Genomic DNA, 19,685 nt, shown 5'->3' on the forward strand with positions numbered 1-19,685 from the left:
AAGTCCTCTAGAATGCTCTGCACTATCATTGTGACTTCTTTTGCTTAAACAAGATTAAATCAAAAGTAATTCATTTTGAGTCAATCGTGTTATACCAGCCTAAAACTGCAGTAAGAGAGGGCAGGGTGATAAGCATCTATCTGCCAGCTGACACGGTTTGAGAACAGATGGTGCATTTCACAGCTCTCCCTCACTTCTCATATAGAAAAAGAAGGTAAGAATCAACCCACAAAGTTTTAATTCAACTTGTAAGAGAAATCAGCCTGGCAAATACTGAAAATTGGGGAATTTTACGCAGCCATCTTAATCACACTGAAAAAATGTTTGATCCCTATATATGATCTTGCATCATTGAAGTATTGCTCACCCCTTGCCAGTATGACTGAGGAACAAATCTGTAATTTAAATGCTGACCTCCTTAAATATATAGGTATAAATATACTAGTTACTGGTTTTGTTTTGAGTCAGTAATACACAATGTGCTTGCAAACGTAAAACAAGGCAATTTTTAAGAATGCCTTATCGTAAAGTAACTTTCAGTTTGCAAAACGCTTATGAAGATTTAACTCATTTAAATTAGCATTTATTGCAAGAAGTTGCTCAGATATTTGCTTTAAAAGTTTTCATACTACTCACTAAATAAAATCAGCTGAAATCTAGGCCTTATTACATTTACTTTGATTTATGTACATGTAAATAATATACAGTTAAAATAAACATCACAATTGACTGAATACACATTTAAGCCAGAGCTGTAAAATAAAGGAATCTGTGCACTTTAGACATTTTAATTTTTTTTTTAATCATAGCTTCCAGTAAAATAATATAACAGGGGAATTAGCTCAGTAATTGTAAAATTAGGCTATTTATTTTCCCAGTGTTAGGTTACTGAGGCAAACTCACATCCTGAGGTTGCACGGACAAAAACTTATTATTTGCTATTTGTTATTAGACTTGGCACAGGCAGATTCCAGGTTAATTATCACAACAGTTTATGTCATTTTGAATATCATTGCCTCTACAAACTCCCCCTTATACATAAGTCAGCCAACTGCTAATTTGCTCATCTTACAAGATAAATTTAGAGAGAAAATTTCTCTGGATTTAAAGGAATCCACTGACATCTCTGTTCCACAACATCCCCTCAGTGCTGATCGCTGTCTCTAATTCACCATAATTACTGAATGATACCAATTCTGATTTCCTGTTCCCAATCCTTATTTCACTTTTAAAAAGAGTTTCCCCCTCTATGCCACCAAAATTCTTTCGTATCATTGAAGTGAGATTATGGGCACTGTACAGTTGGTCCTTATGTTTTACCACTTCTGTGCAAAAATCAAAGTCTCCTGCATTATGCAAGAATCATTACATGCAAAGGCAATTTTGTAAACTCATCAGCAAAGGATGTGCTTAGGATCTAAATTAAATTTTACCTCAAAGCATTTGCCTCTGAAAAGAACAAACCTCAAATTGCCTTTAACAGCAGCAATTCCTATAAAGTTTTCCCAACGAAACATTAGAGATTGACTAACCTGCTTTTCCTTTCCTACTGAAAGATCAAAGTTTGCTAGGGAAGCTAAATTTGCTAGACAAGTGCTTGGCTTTGCAAAGGAAGATCTGGAGACTTCAGTGTTTAGTTCACTAAAGGAATAAACAGTAGTAATAAAACTCCTTGCACACATTATTCAAAGCTAGAAAAGCTACCACCTGTCAGGGAGCCGATTTTTATATTCTTTGTCCTTATTTTTCTCTCTGACAGGAAGGGAAACAGTCATTAGTGAATGTTTTGGTAGCTTTATAAACAAGACTTTCATCGTCCCAGAATTTTGTTCAGATCTCCTATGCGTTGATACAAAGAGCATCACTGAGTCATCAGGAAGGACTATCTATCCATCACTGCTGACCAATCCCCAATATATGCCACTGACCAGAAGATGGAATGGTCTGCATCCTACACCCAATTCCTCACAGCCACCTAGTCACCTGAAAATAGAAGTACTTCATCAATCAGACTATGGACCACCTCTGCTGAAAAGGCTGTGATTGCATTCTCTTTGTCTTTGATTTATAGAGTATGCATTGCTGCCTTTTAGTGCCTTTCACGGAGATATGACAAGACCCCACACAGAGCCGGTAAAGAGCTTTAAATGAACACGAACAGCAAGATTTGTGGTATCCCTAGGGGCCAAAATCTTCATATGATCCTTCTTCTGCCCTTTAGCATGAGAGCTCTGACATCTTAACAGCTTTAATAGATACCCAAGAGGCAGAACAAGAAAGGAAGATCTTCGTAGTCCGTCTTGTCTTTTTTAAAATGCTGAGGGATATTAAAACAGTGAAGCAGTAATACTTGGGGCCAAGGGAAATAGGTAACAAGACAGTGCTTTAAAGTAAAATAGTAATGTTTAGGTAGCGACATAAGAAAAACACCAAGAAATTCAGTTAGCAATATCCCTGCCGTCTCAAGTTCTTATCACAGAAAAAAATTAAATGCTGTGATTTATAATTTCAAAAGTTAAATCTCGGTTACATCTCCTGGGCTTCGATTTCCTGCTTAATTTTACATTTTCCACAATTTACTTTTGAATTCTATTTAATCCATAAAATAGGTCTTATAATTGGCCTATTGTCAATACATAGCTTCATAAACATTCTGGATAAAGCAAATAAAAACAGTAAGAGAGAATACAGAAAACAAAAATCCTGTCCTGTATAAACAGGCATTATCCACAGTTAAAAATGATAATTATATAAATAACACCATCTATCTTTAATCACAAAATAGTTTAGAAAAATGATGGCTCAGCACTACTGTAATTAAATTAATGGAAGTTTAGCAATTGAGTTCAAGGGGACCAGAGTTTGCCTTTTCACAATGCAAGTTAAACATTGAAAGATCAGTTTAACCACCAGTAAATGGACCACCTCTGCAAAGAAATGTGATCATTGCTTTACAGATGACATTAACTCTAGGACTTCAGGACAGAAAAGAAATGATTTTTCGCAGGTGACTGAGCCAACACATGCAATATATTCTGTAAGCCCTGTGGTTAATTAAAAAAAAAAAAAAAGGAAAGGCTAAAAAAAAAATAAATTTCCCCCCATTCTCATGTCTTTTCCCTCCACCCCCAGATGTACAGAGAGAGTTAAAGATATAGATGAGACAGGAAGTTACTCACCGTTGAGGAGTCACTGCTTCCGGTCTCAAGCGTAGCTCCCTCAGCACAGGTGGGTGGGTGGGTAGAAAGTTGACTAGCCCTGCCCCCATCTATGACATCACACTCTACCTCATAAAAGGTAGTGAAAGTGCTCTGAACTCCAGTCTGATTTCCGAGAGATACAGAAAAGAGATAGTGAGAGAGAGAGCAAGAGAAATATTGTGCCGTAGCGTAGAGGTGAGGAGAGAGGAAAACGTGTGCTGAAGGAGCTATGCTTGGTCAAGGAGACAGGGACTCTTCCACGACGAGTAACCCCGCTGTCTGGCGATTCCTCTCACTTGCTCCCATAGCACAGGTTAAGCACGCAAGCCCTACAGGGTTTGCCGATTGGGAAAGGGGTTCAATTTGGGCGCCTTTTGATGAAAACCAGAGAGGATAGAAAGCTCTACCCCCGTTAAAAACTGATTGACATCAGCTCAGGCTTGAATTTGGTTAACAGACTTCCAAGAAGCGATATTTTGTGTATGGTTTTGAACGGCGGAACTGCACAAAACCATAAACACTGGTGTGAGTAGCGGAAATTCCAGAGACTACAGTTGGAATTCCACTTGTGTCCCCCAGCGCTGAATAAACATGACACAGTCCCGCCCTCTGCGCCGACCCTTGAATAGAGTAAGGCAGAGGGTAGGCCACCTACACCACTATATGAAGGAGGTCGGGAAAGAATTATGTTTTTCTCACATTGGAAAGGAGAACTGACAAACTGTGCTGAAAGAACAAGTGAGGGAAGTATAAAAATTCTGGGCATACATTTATTTACAGAGCACACTTGAAAGTTCCAGAAAATATCAACAAAATTGCAAAGAGGTGATGCTTTTAAAGACCGCATATTTTTAGACAACGACAATCTTACAGGCTGAAGCACATTTTTTTTCAAAAAACTTCCCAAGAACTGAAACTGGAGGGCTTAAAATGGGATATTCATTCTAATTTCTTGTAAATGGAATTTTTATCATCCAAATTCTGAAAAAGCGGGTTTAAGAGTAAACATAATTGCTTATATTATCCACCGGGATTTTCTTAATAACCCAGATGTATACTAAAATTGAAAAAAATAGTATATGCTGCTAAACTTAACTCCATTAAATAAAACTGCTCAGAGAATGGGGGACTATTCAGTGCCAGTAAAGAGTGCTAGCATAAGAACCTGCCTTTTGGAAGGTGAAAAATGAATGCTCCTTAAATCTCTTTTAAGAGTATGTATTATAAGCACACCGAGTTAATCTTGACGTTTTCCCTTAGGCTTTTTGTTGCTACAAGGATCATGTATATTGTAATCTAATCATGATTGTTTTTTCAGTCTTAGTAATGATTAATGTGTATTCCCTGCTCTGTTTGTGTGCTCTTTGTTTTTCTTTCCTTTCCTTCTATTGAAAAAAGAAAGTTCGTGACTAATGTCTAGTACCAGTCACTTCACCTAACAACAGAAGTCAAGTATTTTTTCTTCTTAACCTTCAAAACTTTTATCATAATCTAATCCTGCAGTACCTGCAGATGCTACTTTAAACCAGTATATTTGGGGATTTAAAAACTCAACAAATCAGCTAGTCCACTTGACTAAATGAAGAGCTATTGTGACCGTTAGAGACGATAACAGGAACACAATGCAAAACTAGGCTGCCTCTGAGTAACACAAAGTGATGATAGTGCTGTGAATTTCAGTTCGTAATTGAATTAAACATATGCCTGTCTGATTTCTCATTACATCATCTTGATTTCAAGCTGTTTGCGTGTACAAAGATAGAGAGGAGGAAAACCACCTCTGGTACCCTGCACTGCATCTACTCCTTATTAACATGTATGTCTACTGGTCTGCCAAAGAGAAAAGAAAAATTGAACTTTTAAAGGCTTTTATGGTAAAATGTGCTAGGTAGAATTCAGTTAATTAATAACTTAGGTATCCTACGACTTGACTATTGCACCACAGTTGTTTTTGCCAAATAAAGTAGGAATATATTTTGAACTTCTGTGACTACCAGACCTTATGAAGCCTAAGCAAGCTGGCTCATTCTGATAAAGAGAAGGATGTTCAGAGGATATATCCTTAAATATGAGAAATATTACACTTGTAGTAGCAGTTCTAAAATCTCCTAAAAAGAAATAAATTGTCTTTTATTGAAATAGAAACCTGTGGAAGTAGCACAGTTAAATTCCGGAAGACTGAGCATGGCCAAGAATATTTTCCAGTAACAACACAAGATGCAAAATATGGAGAAATATTGTAGATTACATCATGATAATGTGATATAAACAGTTCAGTAGATTAGGTAGCAGATAATACCCCAGATGGTATTTTGGGCTAGCACTGCTCAAATCTGAAATCTTGTTTTGACCTGCTTAGTATGATATCTGTAGTTGATAAAGAGAAAATAAAGGGAAGAGCAAAAAAGGTAAGACTGATTTGTGAAAATACACAAGAACACATTACTCGCCCAAACAGTGAACAAAAGCAGAGAAAGAATATACTTAACTGAAAACATTTTAAAAATGTATATACTTTCAAGAAAGGAGGAAAATCTTCCAAGTGTTCCAAGGAATACAACTAAGATTAATTAAATGAATGCATGGGAATGCAAAGAGACAGCAAATGAAGACTTTAATTCTCTAAAATATTTTTGAAGGGATGTAAGTTAAGCCTAACAGCATAAGAAAACTATGTGAACGCAGATCGAGTCATTGATTTAATCACTTGCACCCAGGCACTATAAATCAAGTTAAAAAAGGGTCCACGGTCAGTTTGACATCAAAGATCTGTTGAAGAAAAACACTAAACTGCTTTCTATCTTGCTTAAAAAGATGGACAGATGATGGGGAATGGGCAGGCACCTCTAAGGTACCAGTGGCTGCTGTCTATAAAGTTTGAGTATAGCAAGACTGTGAAAAGCTGAGGAGCACCAACCATGCAGAAGCATTATATGTACGACTGGTATACCTACAGAAGGTAAAAATAGATATATTTTAAGAAATTGAAACAACAGCTTGAAAAGGCCATGTAAAAATGCCGAGCTGACACATATCATAAAAGTCTGAGACCCTAACACAGACATGCCTCTGACCCAAAGATGTCCTGTTGCTGCAGTGGATCAGCTTGATGGATGAATGGAAAAATCTTTTTGTTCATTATCTGTCATAGCTAAGGAATGATGAAATATGTAACATCCCATCTGAGACTGAACAAAGCTGTAGCTTCTCTAATTTTTTGACAGTGGGAATGTTGAATCTAGTTGCAGGTATAAAAAAGGATGAAAACGTTTCTGTAGTCTTTTGGATTACATACTGATGCTCTAATCCAGTTTTATAGAGTTCTAATCTGGTCTTTGATGAGATTTAGGACACATCACTGGTATGTTTCGTCTCATTTTCTAGGGATATTATTACCTACCTGGTAAGCTAGTTTACAAGGTATTTTGATGATACATTAGTCAGAATTAGAAAGAACTGATGCTAACAGAAGGCATTTGAGAATATCTCACAGTAAGAGGTTAGGATTGATTTTTCTGATACTGGATAGGTTTTTACTTTGACTCCCTGTCTATGTCTTGAACGCATTATATAAAACAAACCCTTTTTGTTGATGTAGCTGCTTATCAGTTATGTAAGATTAATGATGTGATGTGAGAACAGACATGTTTTTCCTTTGCTCCTATTAGGTTCATAAATGATAATAGTAATAATGATATGTTGCATGTGTGGAAGAAAATATTTCAGACGTTAAAGATATAAGGCAACTTTTAACCTTCCTCACTCAGTTTGATCTCTACCTAAAGGCTATTATGACCTCCTACATTTAATGGAGATACATTCCTACTGTGAGTTTTATTAAATACTTTGTTGTAAGCTGTTTTGTTCAGTATTTGCAATTGATTCTGCTCAGGCTGGGAAAACCTGTTGATGTTTTCCCTTGAGGGTATGTCGTCTTGCCTGTGAGTGTTTTTATGTGTGTATTACTCATCTGCAACTCAGGTTGTCAAGAACTATAATTAAACTCAAAGAAACTGATGAGTCTGAACTGAAGTTGATATTCTTTTAATATCTGCAAAGGCATCATCTGATAGTACTTTTAGAAGTGAGATTAAGTCTCACCACTATCCAAATCAGGAAGTTCAATAATTGCAAGAGATAAAAGATGTACTTCTGTATAAGAAACACAGCCCAAAATCTCCCATTGTGTGCTAAATCTGTCATTATGTAAATTCAGTCCTCCATAATTCCATGTGCAAGAAACAAACCTAATTTTTATTTAAAGCTTCAGGATGTACCTATTAGCTGATCTATGCTGTGCATTAAGGAGGCCAGCTGAGAGTGCCCTAGGGGAAAGGAATTCTTATTTAATACAAAATGGTGAAGCTTGGTCCCAAACCATCTCCAAGACAGGAAAAGAAGTGAGCATGAGATAGCACTGAAATCCTCTCTTTCTTTATAGTAATTTTTATACGAATAGTCCTTTAGGACCATACCTTAGGGTATGTTAGAATGGTCTCTAGACCTTGCTAATTATTGCAGGGCTGGTGCGGTTTGTGTATCAGAAAGCCTCAATATTCCCATTTTCTTCCCATCTCATTCAGCACGGCCTGGAATAGGAAAACAAGCTGGACTGAAGCCATAACTGCTGTAGCAGGCAAGCTTTGGATTTTAGAGTGGTTACTATTTTTAAAACAAATGCAGTATGTAATGAAGCATATACATTCGTATTTCCTTCAATTCTCTAATCTTTTTCTGTGATCATATTTGTTTCAAGCCTCAATCTTGAATCCATAACACTTTGCTTTGCTCTCATGGAATTAAATGGCTTAACAGTATTTGGTATCAGAAATGCTTTTCTTTGCAGAAAACTCTTCTAATGAGAAATTTCAATAAATGTAATCTTCAGAAATTCATGAATATTTGTTACCTGTTAAAGCACATGAGCATGTTCCCTGTAGCCAAAATGCTTCTTAATAAGGATAAAAGTCTGACATGTCTAAATTTTAAGCTACTAAATGTAGAGATATAGATGGTGTGCATGCTTCTTGTTTCCATGAATATTTTTTAATGAAGACAAGTGCAGTGTGATTTTGCTTTGCAAATGAAATTCTAGATAACATCTTTCCATTTATGCAGGATATATTGTTTCATATTTATGCGTATGTGTGTTTACATGTGCATTTATATACAATGGCATATTTTCTTAGTCCTGAAAATAGCCTTATATCAAAACATTGCACCTTCAAAAGAACTGAGATTATTTCCTAAAAAATATTTTCTTGTTGAATTTTTCAGTTATGCCTTAAGCTTCATTCATCTACCTTTCCTTACATAATGTCACCTCCTCCCACCACCAATCTACCTTCACTTATGGAAATATGGAAATAACCATAACACTAATAAAAATAAATCAACCTTTCCAAAGTCTTCTGCACTATTCTTTATGCGGATCATACTTATGTCCCCCCAGATGCCCAAACCTCAGGATATATATACTGTTGTCCAGTCCAGCAACAGTTATAAAGGTAAAACCATGTGAACTCACAGACGTAGAAATAAGTTCCTACGGGATCTTTCACTTAGCTGAATCAAACCACTGTACAGATGTCACTTGAAAGAGATCTCTGGAGGTCTCTTGCACAACTTTCGACTTGAAATGAGTTGATTACCAACATTAGATTCGCTCAGCTGCTGCACTGTCTACCTGGGGCTTGAATCCCTCCAAGGTTGCCAATTGCATAAAACTCTCTGGGCTCCTGGTCAGCACTACCTTTACTGGGAAGCAATAGGTAAGCTTCATCTAATGAACTAGATCTTTATTATTGTTGCATATTTGGAAGAGGTATTGTAAATGGCTTTAGAGATCCATTTTTTTTTTCTATTCGTCTTTGAGCTGTTTCATAGGATAATTAGGAATTCTTCACCACTTTACCTTTCAGAAAGCCCTAAGACAGTGTTTCCATAAAATACATCATATATAATGAATATACGACCATGAGGGATTTTATCAGCACTCATTTTGATTAACCTGCATAACTCACTGATGCCTTTATCCTTTAGGAGTAGTAAATTGACTCAGTGTCAGGATGATAAATTTTTTCATGTTACCACATCATCAGGTACTGCCTTTCTTGGACAGTGTATTGAGGGATACAGCCCACGCCAGCAGGAGTTGGAAACTCCTGTATTAGTTACAAATAGAAAAGCTCAAACAATTTGTTCCAGATAAAGGCTTATCAAATCCTGTATATTTATAAGTATCATATGCTTCTTATAGCCATATATTTTGGAACAGAGTACACTTACTATGGCTTTATTTCACCCTCTCATATATCAATATGTCTGCATACATTCAAACACATATGCAGAGGTTACTTAACTATATCTCCATCCCAAAAGGCACAGCGGAAACATCACCCTGTATTTTTCATTTCTGTCATTTCTTCCAAAGTAGATGACATGAGCTAGTTGAATATACAGTGTAAATCAAGGTCTCTCACTTTCCCCACCTAGCCCCAGCTTTCCTGTCCTGGAAGTGGTCTTTTTATAGTGGTAAATTCAGAGCTGAAATAAAGACCCTAAGTTTTTATTTTCTCTCCTTGCTTGATCTACTAGGAGAGTAGAGATTATTGCGGAGTCCAACCAACTTTATGGTCCTGACTTTATCTCAGTCCTTTCCCACCATTGCAATTCCTTGATTTCATATTCCTACCTTGCTTTTGGTTTGGCTTTTTCTTGCCCTGACTCTTTCGTATCTCATATTTCAAGTTCTTTGGCTTGCTTACTTATTATTTCCAAAGTTCTCTCCTTCACCCGCTGCTTTCCTTCCAAGTATCAAAACAGAACTCCTTTCCACCAACCCCATCCTAAACAAATATCTTTCCATGAGTCCCATCTTACATTATTTTCACAGCGTTGGTATATACAATACACTGTTCATATTTGCAAACTCCTTTTTTGCCAATTCTAAATTCTTACTACAATCTTGTGGTGGGTGAAACAGTGGGTAAACATGAAAAGCAACTTGCAAAAAAAAAAAAAAAAGCCTAAATTAAAAAAAAATAAAATCACAAAAGTCAAATTATATTCTTAAGCGATTTAGTAATTATCTACAGGGTCCCTGGGTCCATCTTTCACTTCCCTGTACCAATTTGAGCATATTCACTTGTGTTATATCCACTTGTCATGTACTGCCATAACCCAAACCCTAGTCTTGCAATGATGTCAGCTTAGACATAGGACTATATCTCTTCTTTGTGGTGTGTAACTCTTTGAGCGCTCATTGTCCAACAAACATGAACACAGAAATTATTTGAAAATAACTACTGTCACATTTGAAGTCAAGTAAATTGAATCACTAGCAGACAAAACACAAAATTTCTATCACTGATATCTATTAATCATTAAATACAGCTAGGTCTTAGCTCAGGTGTTTTCTACGGAAAACACTGACAGCTTGCCAGTCCAAGCAGCCCAGCCCAGAAATACCTACAAACCCTGGTTTGTTAGACTGTTTCTGTGAGTATACTTCACGTAGCATTCTTCCATTTCTGTTCTAAATTAATAGTAAAACTGATTTTATTGCTAGCTAAGTAACCGGAGTAACCTTTTTGCACTCCTGAGAATCTTGAAGAAAAGGAACCTGACAGTTTTGTCAGTTTGCCAACTGTCCCTTCAGCAAACTTTCTTCTACATAATGCTAAATTCTTGCTTGATTCAGGAGGAATTAAATTACTTTATTTGCCAAACTCCAAAACAACATTTTCTCCATACTCTTCAGCATATTAAATGCAAAGGTTCACTCTAATTGCCTGCCTGAAAACAAACAAAGGAAAAAACCCAGAAAGGCTTTCTGATGTGGGGAAATGAAATGCCACATCAGTGGCTCTTAAGTAACTGCTTATGCACAGGATCTTAATCCAAATTCAGTGAAAGACGGCCTTACTTGCTTTTAATAGCAGGTGAACTTCAAATTACCTGATTTTTCTTTGAGTCTACAGAATTCATAAGTAGCAACTTGATACTTCACTGCCCATACGCATACCAACTTGCTTCTACAGCACAAGGTAGCTTAGGGTGATTTGTCCTTAAATGAAAGAAAAGTAGGACCTTTAAACCATTTTGTCTTACTAGATGTAAGATCCACAGGCAGAATTGATAGGGAAAGTGTTTGCCAGCTCACCTGAAATAACTGCTGGATGCACACTGTTATTCTGTGATAAATAATGAGTCTTATTCTTTTTTGATGAGGACTAGCTATTTCCAGTTACCTTATTCTTATTACTGATCAAGAATAAACATACATTTATTTTGCAGTATACCTCATATCTGTTAATATTTTTATGTATCCAACCTCCCAGTCCAGGTCTTATAGGAATTTTCATAATGTCCCACCCAAAGTTAATGGGGGGGCTCCAGCCCTTTTACCTTCCTTTTTCCCCCAAAGTCCTCACTTAAATTCACCAAGCAAACCCACCTAGATACAGTCACAGTCTTAACTAAACTGCCTCATATCTTCAACACGTTATAAGAATCCTTCTCTTAGTATCGTAGCTGAGCCAATTATGCTAAGATAAATGGGCCTTTGGAAATAATTGGAAACTGGACCCCAGCGAAAGTATATGTTTGGAGTGTGCTTTGGCTATTGATTCAATATTTTTGGACAGTGTTCAAAAGTACATGGCTGTTACTCTGTATGACACTGCATATCTATCTGGCTCAGAAGTTTAAGACTCTTTGATAAGATATAAATAAGATAAAATATTATCTTATTTTCTGATAATACAGCTGATTATATCTGTAGAGTTCTAAACTAAACCTGCACACAATAGGAGGCTGTCTTGGATAAGGGATTTTCTTAGATTCTGTTCAATCTAATCCTGCAGGAAAGACTGTAGCAAGCTACTAACATAAACTAGAATTTTAAAAAATACAAGCTCATAGCCTAAATGGATAGTAGGTAAATGAGCTGATCAGCTTCAGAGCAGCAGTAAACAGAACAAGTGGATATTTATTCTAGAGTAAGAAATTAATATATAGATCTGTTTTATTGTAATGGTCTAGCTAACAAGAGTCAGACAGGAATACTAAAAAAATAAAGCAGCCCTCGAGTTAGAAGAAGTCTGATTTTCTATCCAAATAACAAACATCATGGTTAAAACCAATTCTATTCAACAAAAGTAGCTAACACAAAAAGGCTATCTATCAGCAAAAGCTAAGTATGTGTAAATGGTATTTACTTCACTGAGAGTAGCATATGCTCAGCACCTCAGAGGATTCATTCCAATACAATGGTGCAACTGATTATGAAGCAAATATATATTACATTAAATAAACTGAGGCAAGAGGCAAAGAAAATTATTTTAAGTGCTTTTAGTTTGTGATTTTATCAAAGGAGGTTGTCTATTCTCAGAGGGGAATTAGAAATTGAATATTCAAATTTAAAATTACAGAAACATATATCTGTTTATGGACCAAGGTCAAAGAGACTTTTATTAGGAACAGGGATATCATCTACACAGATTAATAATATTTTTAAAATATTTTGCATTTTTTTTAGTATTAATTCCTTTTTGCTTTTATCTAGCTTCCTCCTCACCCCTCTTCTTTACTTTCTTCCCTATAATCTTCTTCAGGTTTACAAGGGTCCTCATTCAAGAACAGGTATCACACAGTTTTTCCTTATTTCACTTTTCAAAACTCAATTGGAATCAGGAATTAAGAGTCTCACCTTGCAACATAAAGGGCCAAGTCAACAGATAGTCTAAATTGGCCTTGCTCCATTGATATTAATGAGGTTAGGCTGATGTATGCTAACTCTCAATTGCCAGATCTTACTTATCTGGCGAACATAATTTTGCTATCTGCATGCAGGGAATTTGATAGGAAAGATCAAAGGAGAGAAAGAGCTGGGGGAAAAGGAATGGAAAAAAGAAAGGGAAAAACAACAGTGGGTTCTGTCCTTCACTGAAATAATTTACACTTCAGGAATGTGACATTTTCTTACTTTTTGATCTGTTTTTCTATTTGCAGCAAAGTCAATGATGCCAAAAAGAACCCCTTCATATGCTATGCTAGTATCATATCAATCTATAGAGGAAAAAACAAACAAGATCAGCTTTATGCTTATTTTCAGAGATAAACCATACTGAACTACTGAATCTTGTGGGAAAAAAAGAAATAGATGTTTCACCAAAAGATATATAGCACATTATATGTTGTGTACACAGTATTTTTGAAGTTGTTGCAACACATTTTTCTCTAACAGAACTCTAAGAACTGTGGGGTGTCTTTCATCTGTCTTTTAGGTTTTAATTGGTTTTATGTCTCTTCCCTTTTTACATTAATATATATATGCCCACACATAGGTTCATACATACATATGCATACATTCATTTCATTTATAAATACTGATTAATATTCTTAATAATGCAAAAATTCAAGCAGAGATTGTACTCCCCATAGTAGTTCTGAATCATAACTCATCTTTTGGATAAATCTGAATTATATTGTGGTTCTTTGTAAACACAATAGTAATTTACAATATGGTAATAATCATCCTGGTGCTTGATATTTACATCAAAACACTTAAATATAGTGCATCATATAAACTTACTTCTGTTGTTTGGGAAGCTTGAATTCTGGATTTCTATTGTACTTCTAACATTGTACTGTATGCAAGCTGCCAAATAATGGTATTTCATTTTAATGTAAATAAAATACTGTTTATTTGTAATTGGCTATCCAAGAGAAAATGAAGAAGAAGATGGAAGCAGAAGCAGCAAGTAGACAAGCAGATGTAGATGTGCACTTGGATACTAGATCTCTGGATAGCAAAGGAGCATACAGTACCCAGCACCTCAAAGATAAACAGCTTGGAAAACACTATCAGGAAAGCACTGTACGAACTGTGTTATACCAGATAACAAGATAATGCTCTCAAAAAGGGATGCACAGGAGTTCAACTCCATCACCTCCTGTTCAGAGCAACAGCAGAAGAAGCAAGCTGGGCAATCTTAAAATTTTCTGTATGTCAGTACTACTGAGTCTTTGGAACAGACCCAAATAATTTCCGTGGTTGAAGGCAGTTTTGCCTTTGTCTGCAGCTGACTGTAAAAACCCAACCAAACAGAAACACAATGGTGATGAAGCCTGGTAAGCAGCGGATGCTAACAATGCCAGACTGGAAATGATGAAGTCAAGCGGTTCGGCCACTGAAATTTCACAACGGATGGTGATGTTCCAGTAACGAATAGATGCTGGAGATTCACAATGGCTTATTCAGCATCCACATACACTGAATAAAGAGACTTGAAAAAGAAACACACACAACCACAAAAGCCAAGCTGGTAGAAGCACTGATTTGGGTAATTGTTATAGATAGATGAATATGACAACTCGATGGATATGAAAAGCTGGACCCAGATGGCAGTGGGTAAGAAAAGATCATAGCATTTACTATGCAGCATAGCTGTTAGTGATACAAGGACAGATCACTCCATTAATATCAGGAAAATGGAAGAGGATCTTTTCATTGCTGTGGGAAGATCAAGGTATTAAAATACATATGTACATATGTCAAGAAGTGAAGACCAATTGCAGGACAGACACAGGAACATTTAAGCAGCTCCTTTTAGGATTGCATATATGACTTCAGAATGTTTGATCCAAGAGAGCTGGCAAATGTTTAAGACCTTCTACAGTGCTTTGCGAAAAATCCAAATGTAATGTAGTTGAGAACATTTGCTCTGACTTCTGATATGTTTGAGGAAGGCCAGTGATTTCACTGGGGAATCTTATGGATGAAATGAAGGGCACAAGTCAGTTGTCCTAACAATCTCCGTACTTGATTGGGCTTAAACAATGAAAGGGTGCTTTTTCAAAACCACATTTGAAAACAATCTTGTTTCAAGTATCTTGAGTCTCACAAATCATCGTCATTTTGAAAACACACTCAGGAGAGTGAAACATATACCTTTACATACATATGGTCTGTATTTGAGTTAGAAGATAACAAAGGTGTCATGGGGCTAACACTAGGGCGATTAGTTAAAAAAACAAACCAAGAAAATCATGAAGAGCAGCAATTGCTACTGCTTGGTTCTAGTAATCTCCCAGAGGGACAGAGTCCAACATCAGGAGAAGGAAAGAAAAAATAGTTTAAAAATGTAGAAAACTCATTGTTTATAATATTACTGCTGCCGCACATTCCTGTCTTTATTTCTAAAAAAGGTTGTATGTAAAAAATTTGTAGTGTTCATTGAAAATAACTGGATGGGAATTACTGTATATAATCATTGTGCTTGCCAATAGTATTTGAAAGCAGCACATGCATCAAAACTTAAAGATATTTTGCCGGCCTTCCAGAGTTTTTGCTAAACCTAGTGTGCATTGGAACCTGAGTGAATGAAATCCCATTAGTCATCACCATCTTAACAATATGCACTTCATACAGAGCTGGCTTCTGCACAGAGGAAGGAAATTACCAGTACTAACAAAGGAAAGAAGATTTATAATGAGCAAATATACAAAAGCTCCAAATAATTATAATATTCACAGCTTGGCAATGACTTTCTAGGCTATGAAATTACTTTTCTTTTGGAAGAATGAAGATTTTACAAGGTAAGTATAAACAAAGGGTAATTGGAAAATCAAATTGCTCTACGCAAGTTATTGTAAGGTCTGGAATAATGGTGATAACATTTTAAAAAGCTTGCTTATGAATCACTGTATTTTTGTTTTGTACATTATTACCATCAAAAATGCTCCCTTTCAAGTGCTACATGGGAAACATAAATGGCTAAATACAAATACCAGCTTACCCCTGATACAATAAGTTCTCCTCCCAGGTTCTGAACTTCTGCCTTCACTTTGCTGCAGATATTGAGCTGGTGACAGTAGAGGGCAATGCGCTGCAGGTAGGCTAGCAGGTCCTGTTTGCAGGCTGAGTCTGGGCACTACAGACAAACAAAATATTTGATTAGATGTATCTGAGTTTATATGATTACAGACAGGTAATTGGAGTTGTAAACTTCCTATAGTTTCTTTCCTTTCATTGTCATCAGGAGTGGCAATGTGTGCGCATTAGATGGATCCATTTCACTTTGTCTTTACTTGAGATACCTGATGAAAAGTGAAAATCCAAACTCTACCTTTCATTTAACTCAAGACTTACGAATTGGAACCTGAAGATGCACTATACCTTTTTGTAAAAAGAAGAAACCTCTCTGTCAGCCACTAATGAAAGACAATGAAAATAATATGCATGCTCTGTTTGGGGGGGCAGTTCATTTATGATATCAGTTTGTATAGAATAGAAGAATCTATTGAGCAGCCAAAAGACCAAGTTTGCCCTGGAACTCCAGGTTGCCTGCTGGGTGTCCAGGCTAAGATACAACATGGACCAGTAAAAGTCTGGATAAACCCAGTTCTGACTGATTACGTGCACTCCAATGCCAACTCTTGACTGTCTTACCAGGTTCCCCAGCATTTGTGCAGATCTTCTGAGGATGGAGCTCTTGCTTCCAACTTGGCAGAAGCCAGGCCCCTTACTGAACACACTAGGGACTCGAGAGGCAGAAGTGAGACTGCTCGGGTTTGGTATTGACAGATTTCCAAGCATATTGTTAATGCATAAATACCATAATCTGTGCCGGAAGGAAATCATTTACTAAAGCGTAAATGACATATTATAGAGACTCTCGGAGGATGACATCAGTATTGCAGCCCTTCTCAAGAACACAATGAAGTAAGTTGGTCCCTCTGCATGGCTGAGGGATACCTCTTCGTACCAGAGGGAAGGCTTTCTACAGTCCTGAACCATTTTGGAGGCTGTGCATCTCAAACGTGTTTTGACACAAATTACATTAGGTCAAACATGGTAGACTCAGTGAAGGTTTTATAATCAATATAACTAGAAAAGGTCCAAGTGCAATTTATTCATAGTCTTTGGGACTCTTAATAGAAACTGCATCATCCCCCACCATATCAACAGCATAATAAACAAGACTCTCGTAGTTAATATTCAAAGTCTTGCCTCAAGAGAACAGACCTCAGTAATTCACTCTGATGAAACACTGCTAAAAGGGCCCATTGCTAACAGCACGTCTCCAATAAATACTCTTTGGGGCTACCCAACAAAGTCTGACTGACAATGTCCTTTGAACGTATAGCTTGGGGAACAAAGATTCCGAATATGCCTTTTTAGCATCTTACAGAGTTTACGCTCAATTTTTGTAAAATATTATCAGAGCACTTGAACAAAACCTGATAGAATTAAACACACGAGTCAACAGCATCACAACGCCTGACGTGAGATGACTGCTTTAGCCCCAACAGCTAATGCTGGCAAGGAATATGTTTGCGGTGAAGTAGCTGCATATACTGTCGTCTATAACCCTGAAAGCAGTCACTTTGCTTTTTTTCTCTCCCTTTAAAACTAACAATAAACAAAGCTGGAGGTTCATTGTGGCTGTTAGGTTTAATCTGCTTTATACTTATGGCAATGCTATAATGTCTCTCTTTCTCAGATGGTTGCCACATCTTTCAGGCATGAATCCCTAAGAGACCTCTTCTCCCTACCGGTGACAATTTAATACAGAAATATTTACCCTACTCTTGAAGTCTATGAACTGAAAGAAATGAACTTTAAAGCAATACTTCTAGAGAGCTGACAAGGCTTTAAATACAAGTACCCTGGAGCAAATGAACATGTAAGTTCTCTCTCACTGGAACAGTAATTAAAAATGCAACTGTCCATAAAAAGTTTATATTGCATCAGTGTCTCCAAAGTTCTGTAACATATCATTAAAGTGCAAGCATTAAAACAAACACTTCATTCTCATAGTGGTTTTACTGTTTATTATTAAAGTGTGCATGTTACAGTCTTCTGAAATTTAAAATGTGACTCAAGCCAATGCACTCTAAGCATAGCAAGTCTCTTTGTGTTTCTTTCTTTAAAATATTCCACCTCTGCAAACATTGTAGACTAGGAATTTCATCAGCTGACAGATGGATTTCTTCTTTCTTATGCTAAAATGAACAGATTTCACATTTGCAGGATTGGAATGAGTTAACTACAGGAAAAATGCTTGCTGATAATGAAGAAAACCGAACCCCCAAATTTCTGAGGTTATACAAAAACAGGCAGCTTCAGGTTTCTTGCCATTCTGTTCCATTTCCCTGGCAGGATGTGATACACACTATTACATGCTTACTTGAAGAAGAAAAAGAAATGCTGATTTTGAAGAGAAAGACTAGAGGCAAGGAAGTTGTCAGTTCCCACTTCCAGCAAAATTTCTCCTGATGACAATGAAAGGAAAGAAACTATAGGAAGTTTACAAGGGGCAAAAAAAAAAGAAGACAAATTTAATTTGCCTACATCTAAAATTAGCTACCTAGAACCTGGATTTGAAATTTGTCTCTTGACTTTTAATGTGATGCTTCCTCTTGCTCTCTAGATGGATAGATAATCCAATCTGAAAGAAAGGGGCTGAATATAGCAAGTTCATCTTTCCAGTTGTGACATGAATTTGGTAATGGGACTGAGAACACGGACCCTAGAAGATGGAGCAGGGGGCTGTAAGGTGAAAGCACAATACCCTGCTGAAAAGCAGAAGAAAGAGAGTCAGGGAATCTTGAAAAAGAAAAGTGCCATATCAAGGGAAATTGCTGGAAGAACAAGCTGAAAACAATATAAGGATTCTCAGGCATATGGCAAGGGTAACAGAGCATCCAAGTCTCTACTGATTTTGTGACAGCAAATGTATCAGTCTAATTCTGGTACAATCACCTGGGTCCAGAAGTGAAGCTGTGGAACAATTCAGGCATTTCTGAGGTTTAGAGAGACTCATTTATGACTTTCCTGTACTGCAAAACCCAAGCTGATTGGTATAGAAGAAACAACTTCTATTCAATGGGTAGATCAGTATCCAGGCAGTGACTTTCAACAGGTAATTTTCTGCCCAGTAAAGATAACCTTTTCCTGCAAAAGGCAACTTATTGATAGAGGTTACATTATATTTCTGCTCATTTTTGTTGTTACCTGATCAGCTACCGCCCGTGCCAATTTATCCATCCTCGACCCTGCCTCTGCAATCTTCTTGGCCGCATTAATGACATCTGATGTATTCTTCAGGGGGCCTTTACCTCTGTGAAATACAACACAATTATGCACAATCTAAATAAATCATGAAAGGCAACAGTTTTAGTGACCCTGTTTGGTGTTTGATTTTAAAATAGTAACACGAATGACTTCTTAATTTATTACAATTTCACCTTTTAACTACTTTATAGTACAGCTTGATTAAGAAATCGGTCTGCTATATTTCCTCTCTCTTATAAAATGCCTCACTAGTAATTTAGCCTGATGGCGCCTTCAAGCACATGAGCTGTACTTAATAGTATATGCATTTTTAAGTGCTCATTAAGCCAACGCTCTTTCTGGAATACACAACTATTTCAAAATTCTGTTATTCCCAAGCCAGTGCTAGAAGTTAAGCCTGT

The 19,685-nt window shown here is 36.7% G+C and overlaps 1 protein-coding gene across 3 annotated transcripts in view; it reads right to left on the minus strand.

Annotated features, from left to right (window-relative positions):
- Positions 1 to 19,685, minus strand: part of CTNNA2 (catenin (cadherin-associated protein), alpha 2) — a 457,589-nt gene that overhangs the window by 16,368 nt on the left and 421,536 nt on the right. Inside the window, exons 15-17 of one of the 3 annotated variants that reach the window (XM_010580745.1) lie at positions 19,225 to 19,330; positions 16,004 to 16,138; positions 3,180 to 3,323 (exon numbers count right to left, since the gene is read on the minus strand). In XM_010580745.1, the coding sequence (XP_010579047.1) occupies positions 3,180 to 3,323; positions 16,004 to 16,138; positions 19,225 to 19,330 (385 nt within the window). The remainder of the gene's footprint in view (positions 1 to 3,179; positions 3,324 to 16,003; positions 16,139 to 19,224; positions 19,331 to 19,685) is intronic. The other 2 variants (XM_010580746.1, XM_010580747.1) reach the window with 2 other exon arrangements.

The sequence above is a fragment of the Haliaeetus leucocephalus genome, unplaced genomic scaffold, assembly GCF_000737465.1.
Source record: "Haliaeetus leucocephalus isolate CR32 unplaced genomic scaffold, Haliaeetus_leucocephalus-4.0 Scaffold741, whole genome shotgun sequence".
Taxonomy (NCBI): domain Eukaryota; kingdom Metazoa; phylum Chordata; class Aves; order Accipitriformes; family Accipitridae; genus Haliaeetus; species Haliaeetus leucocephalus.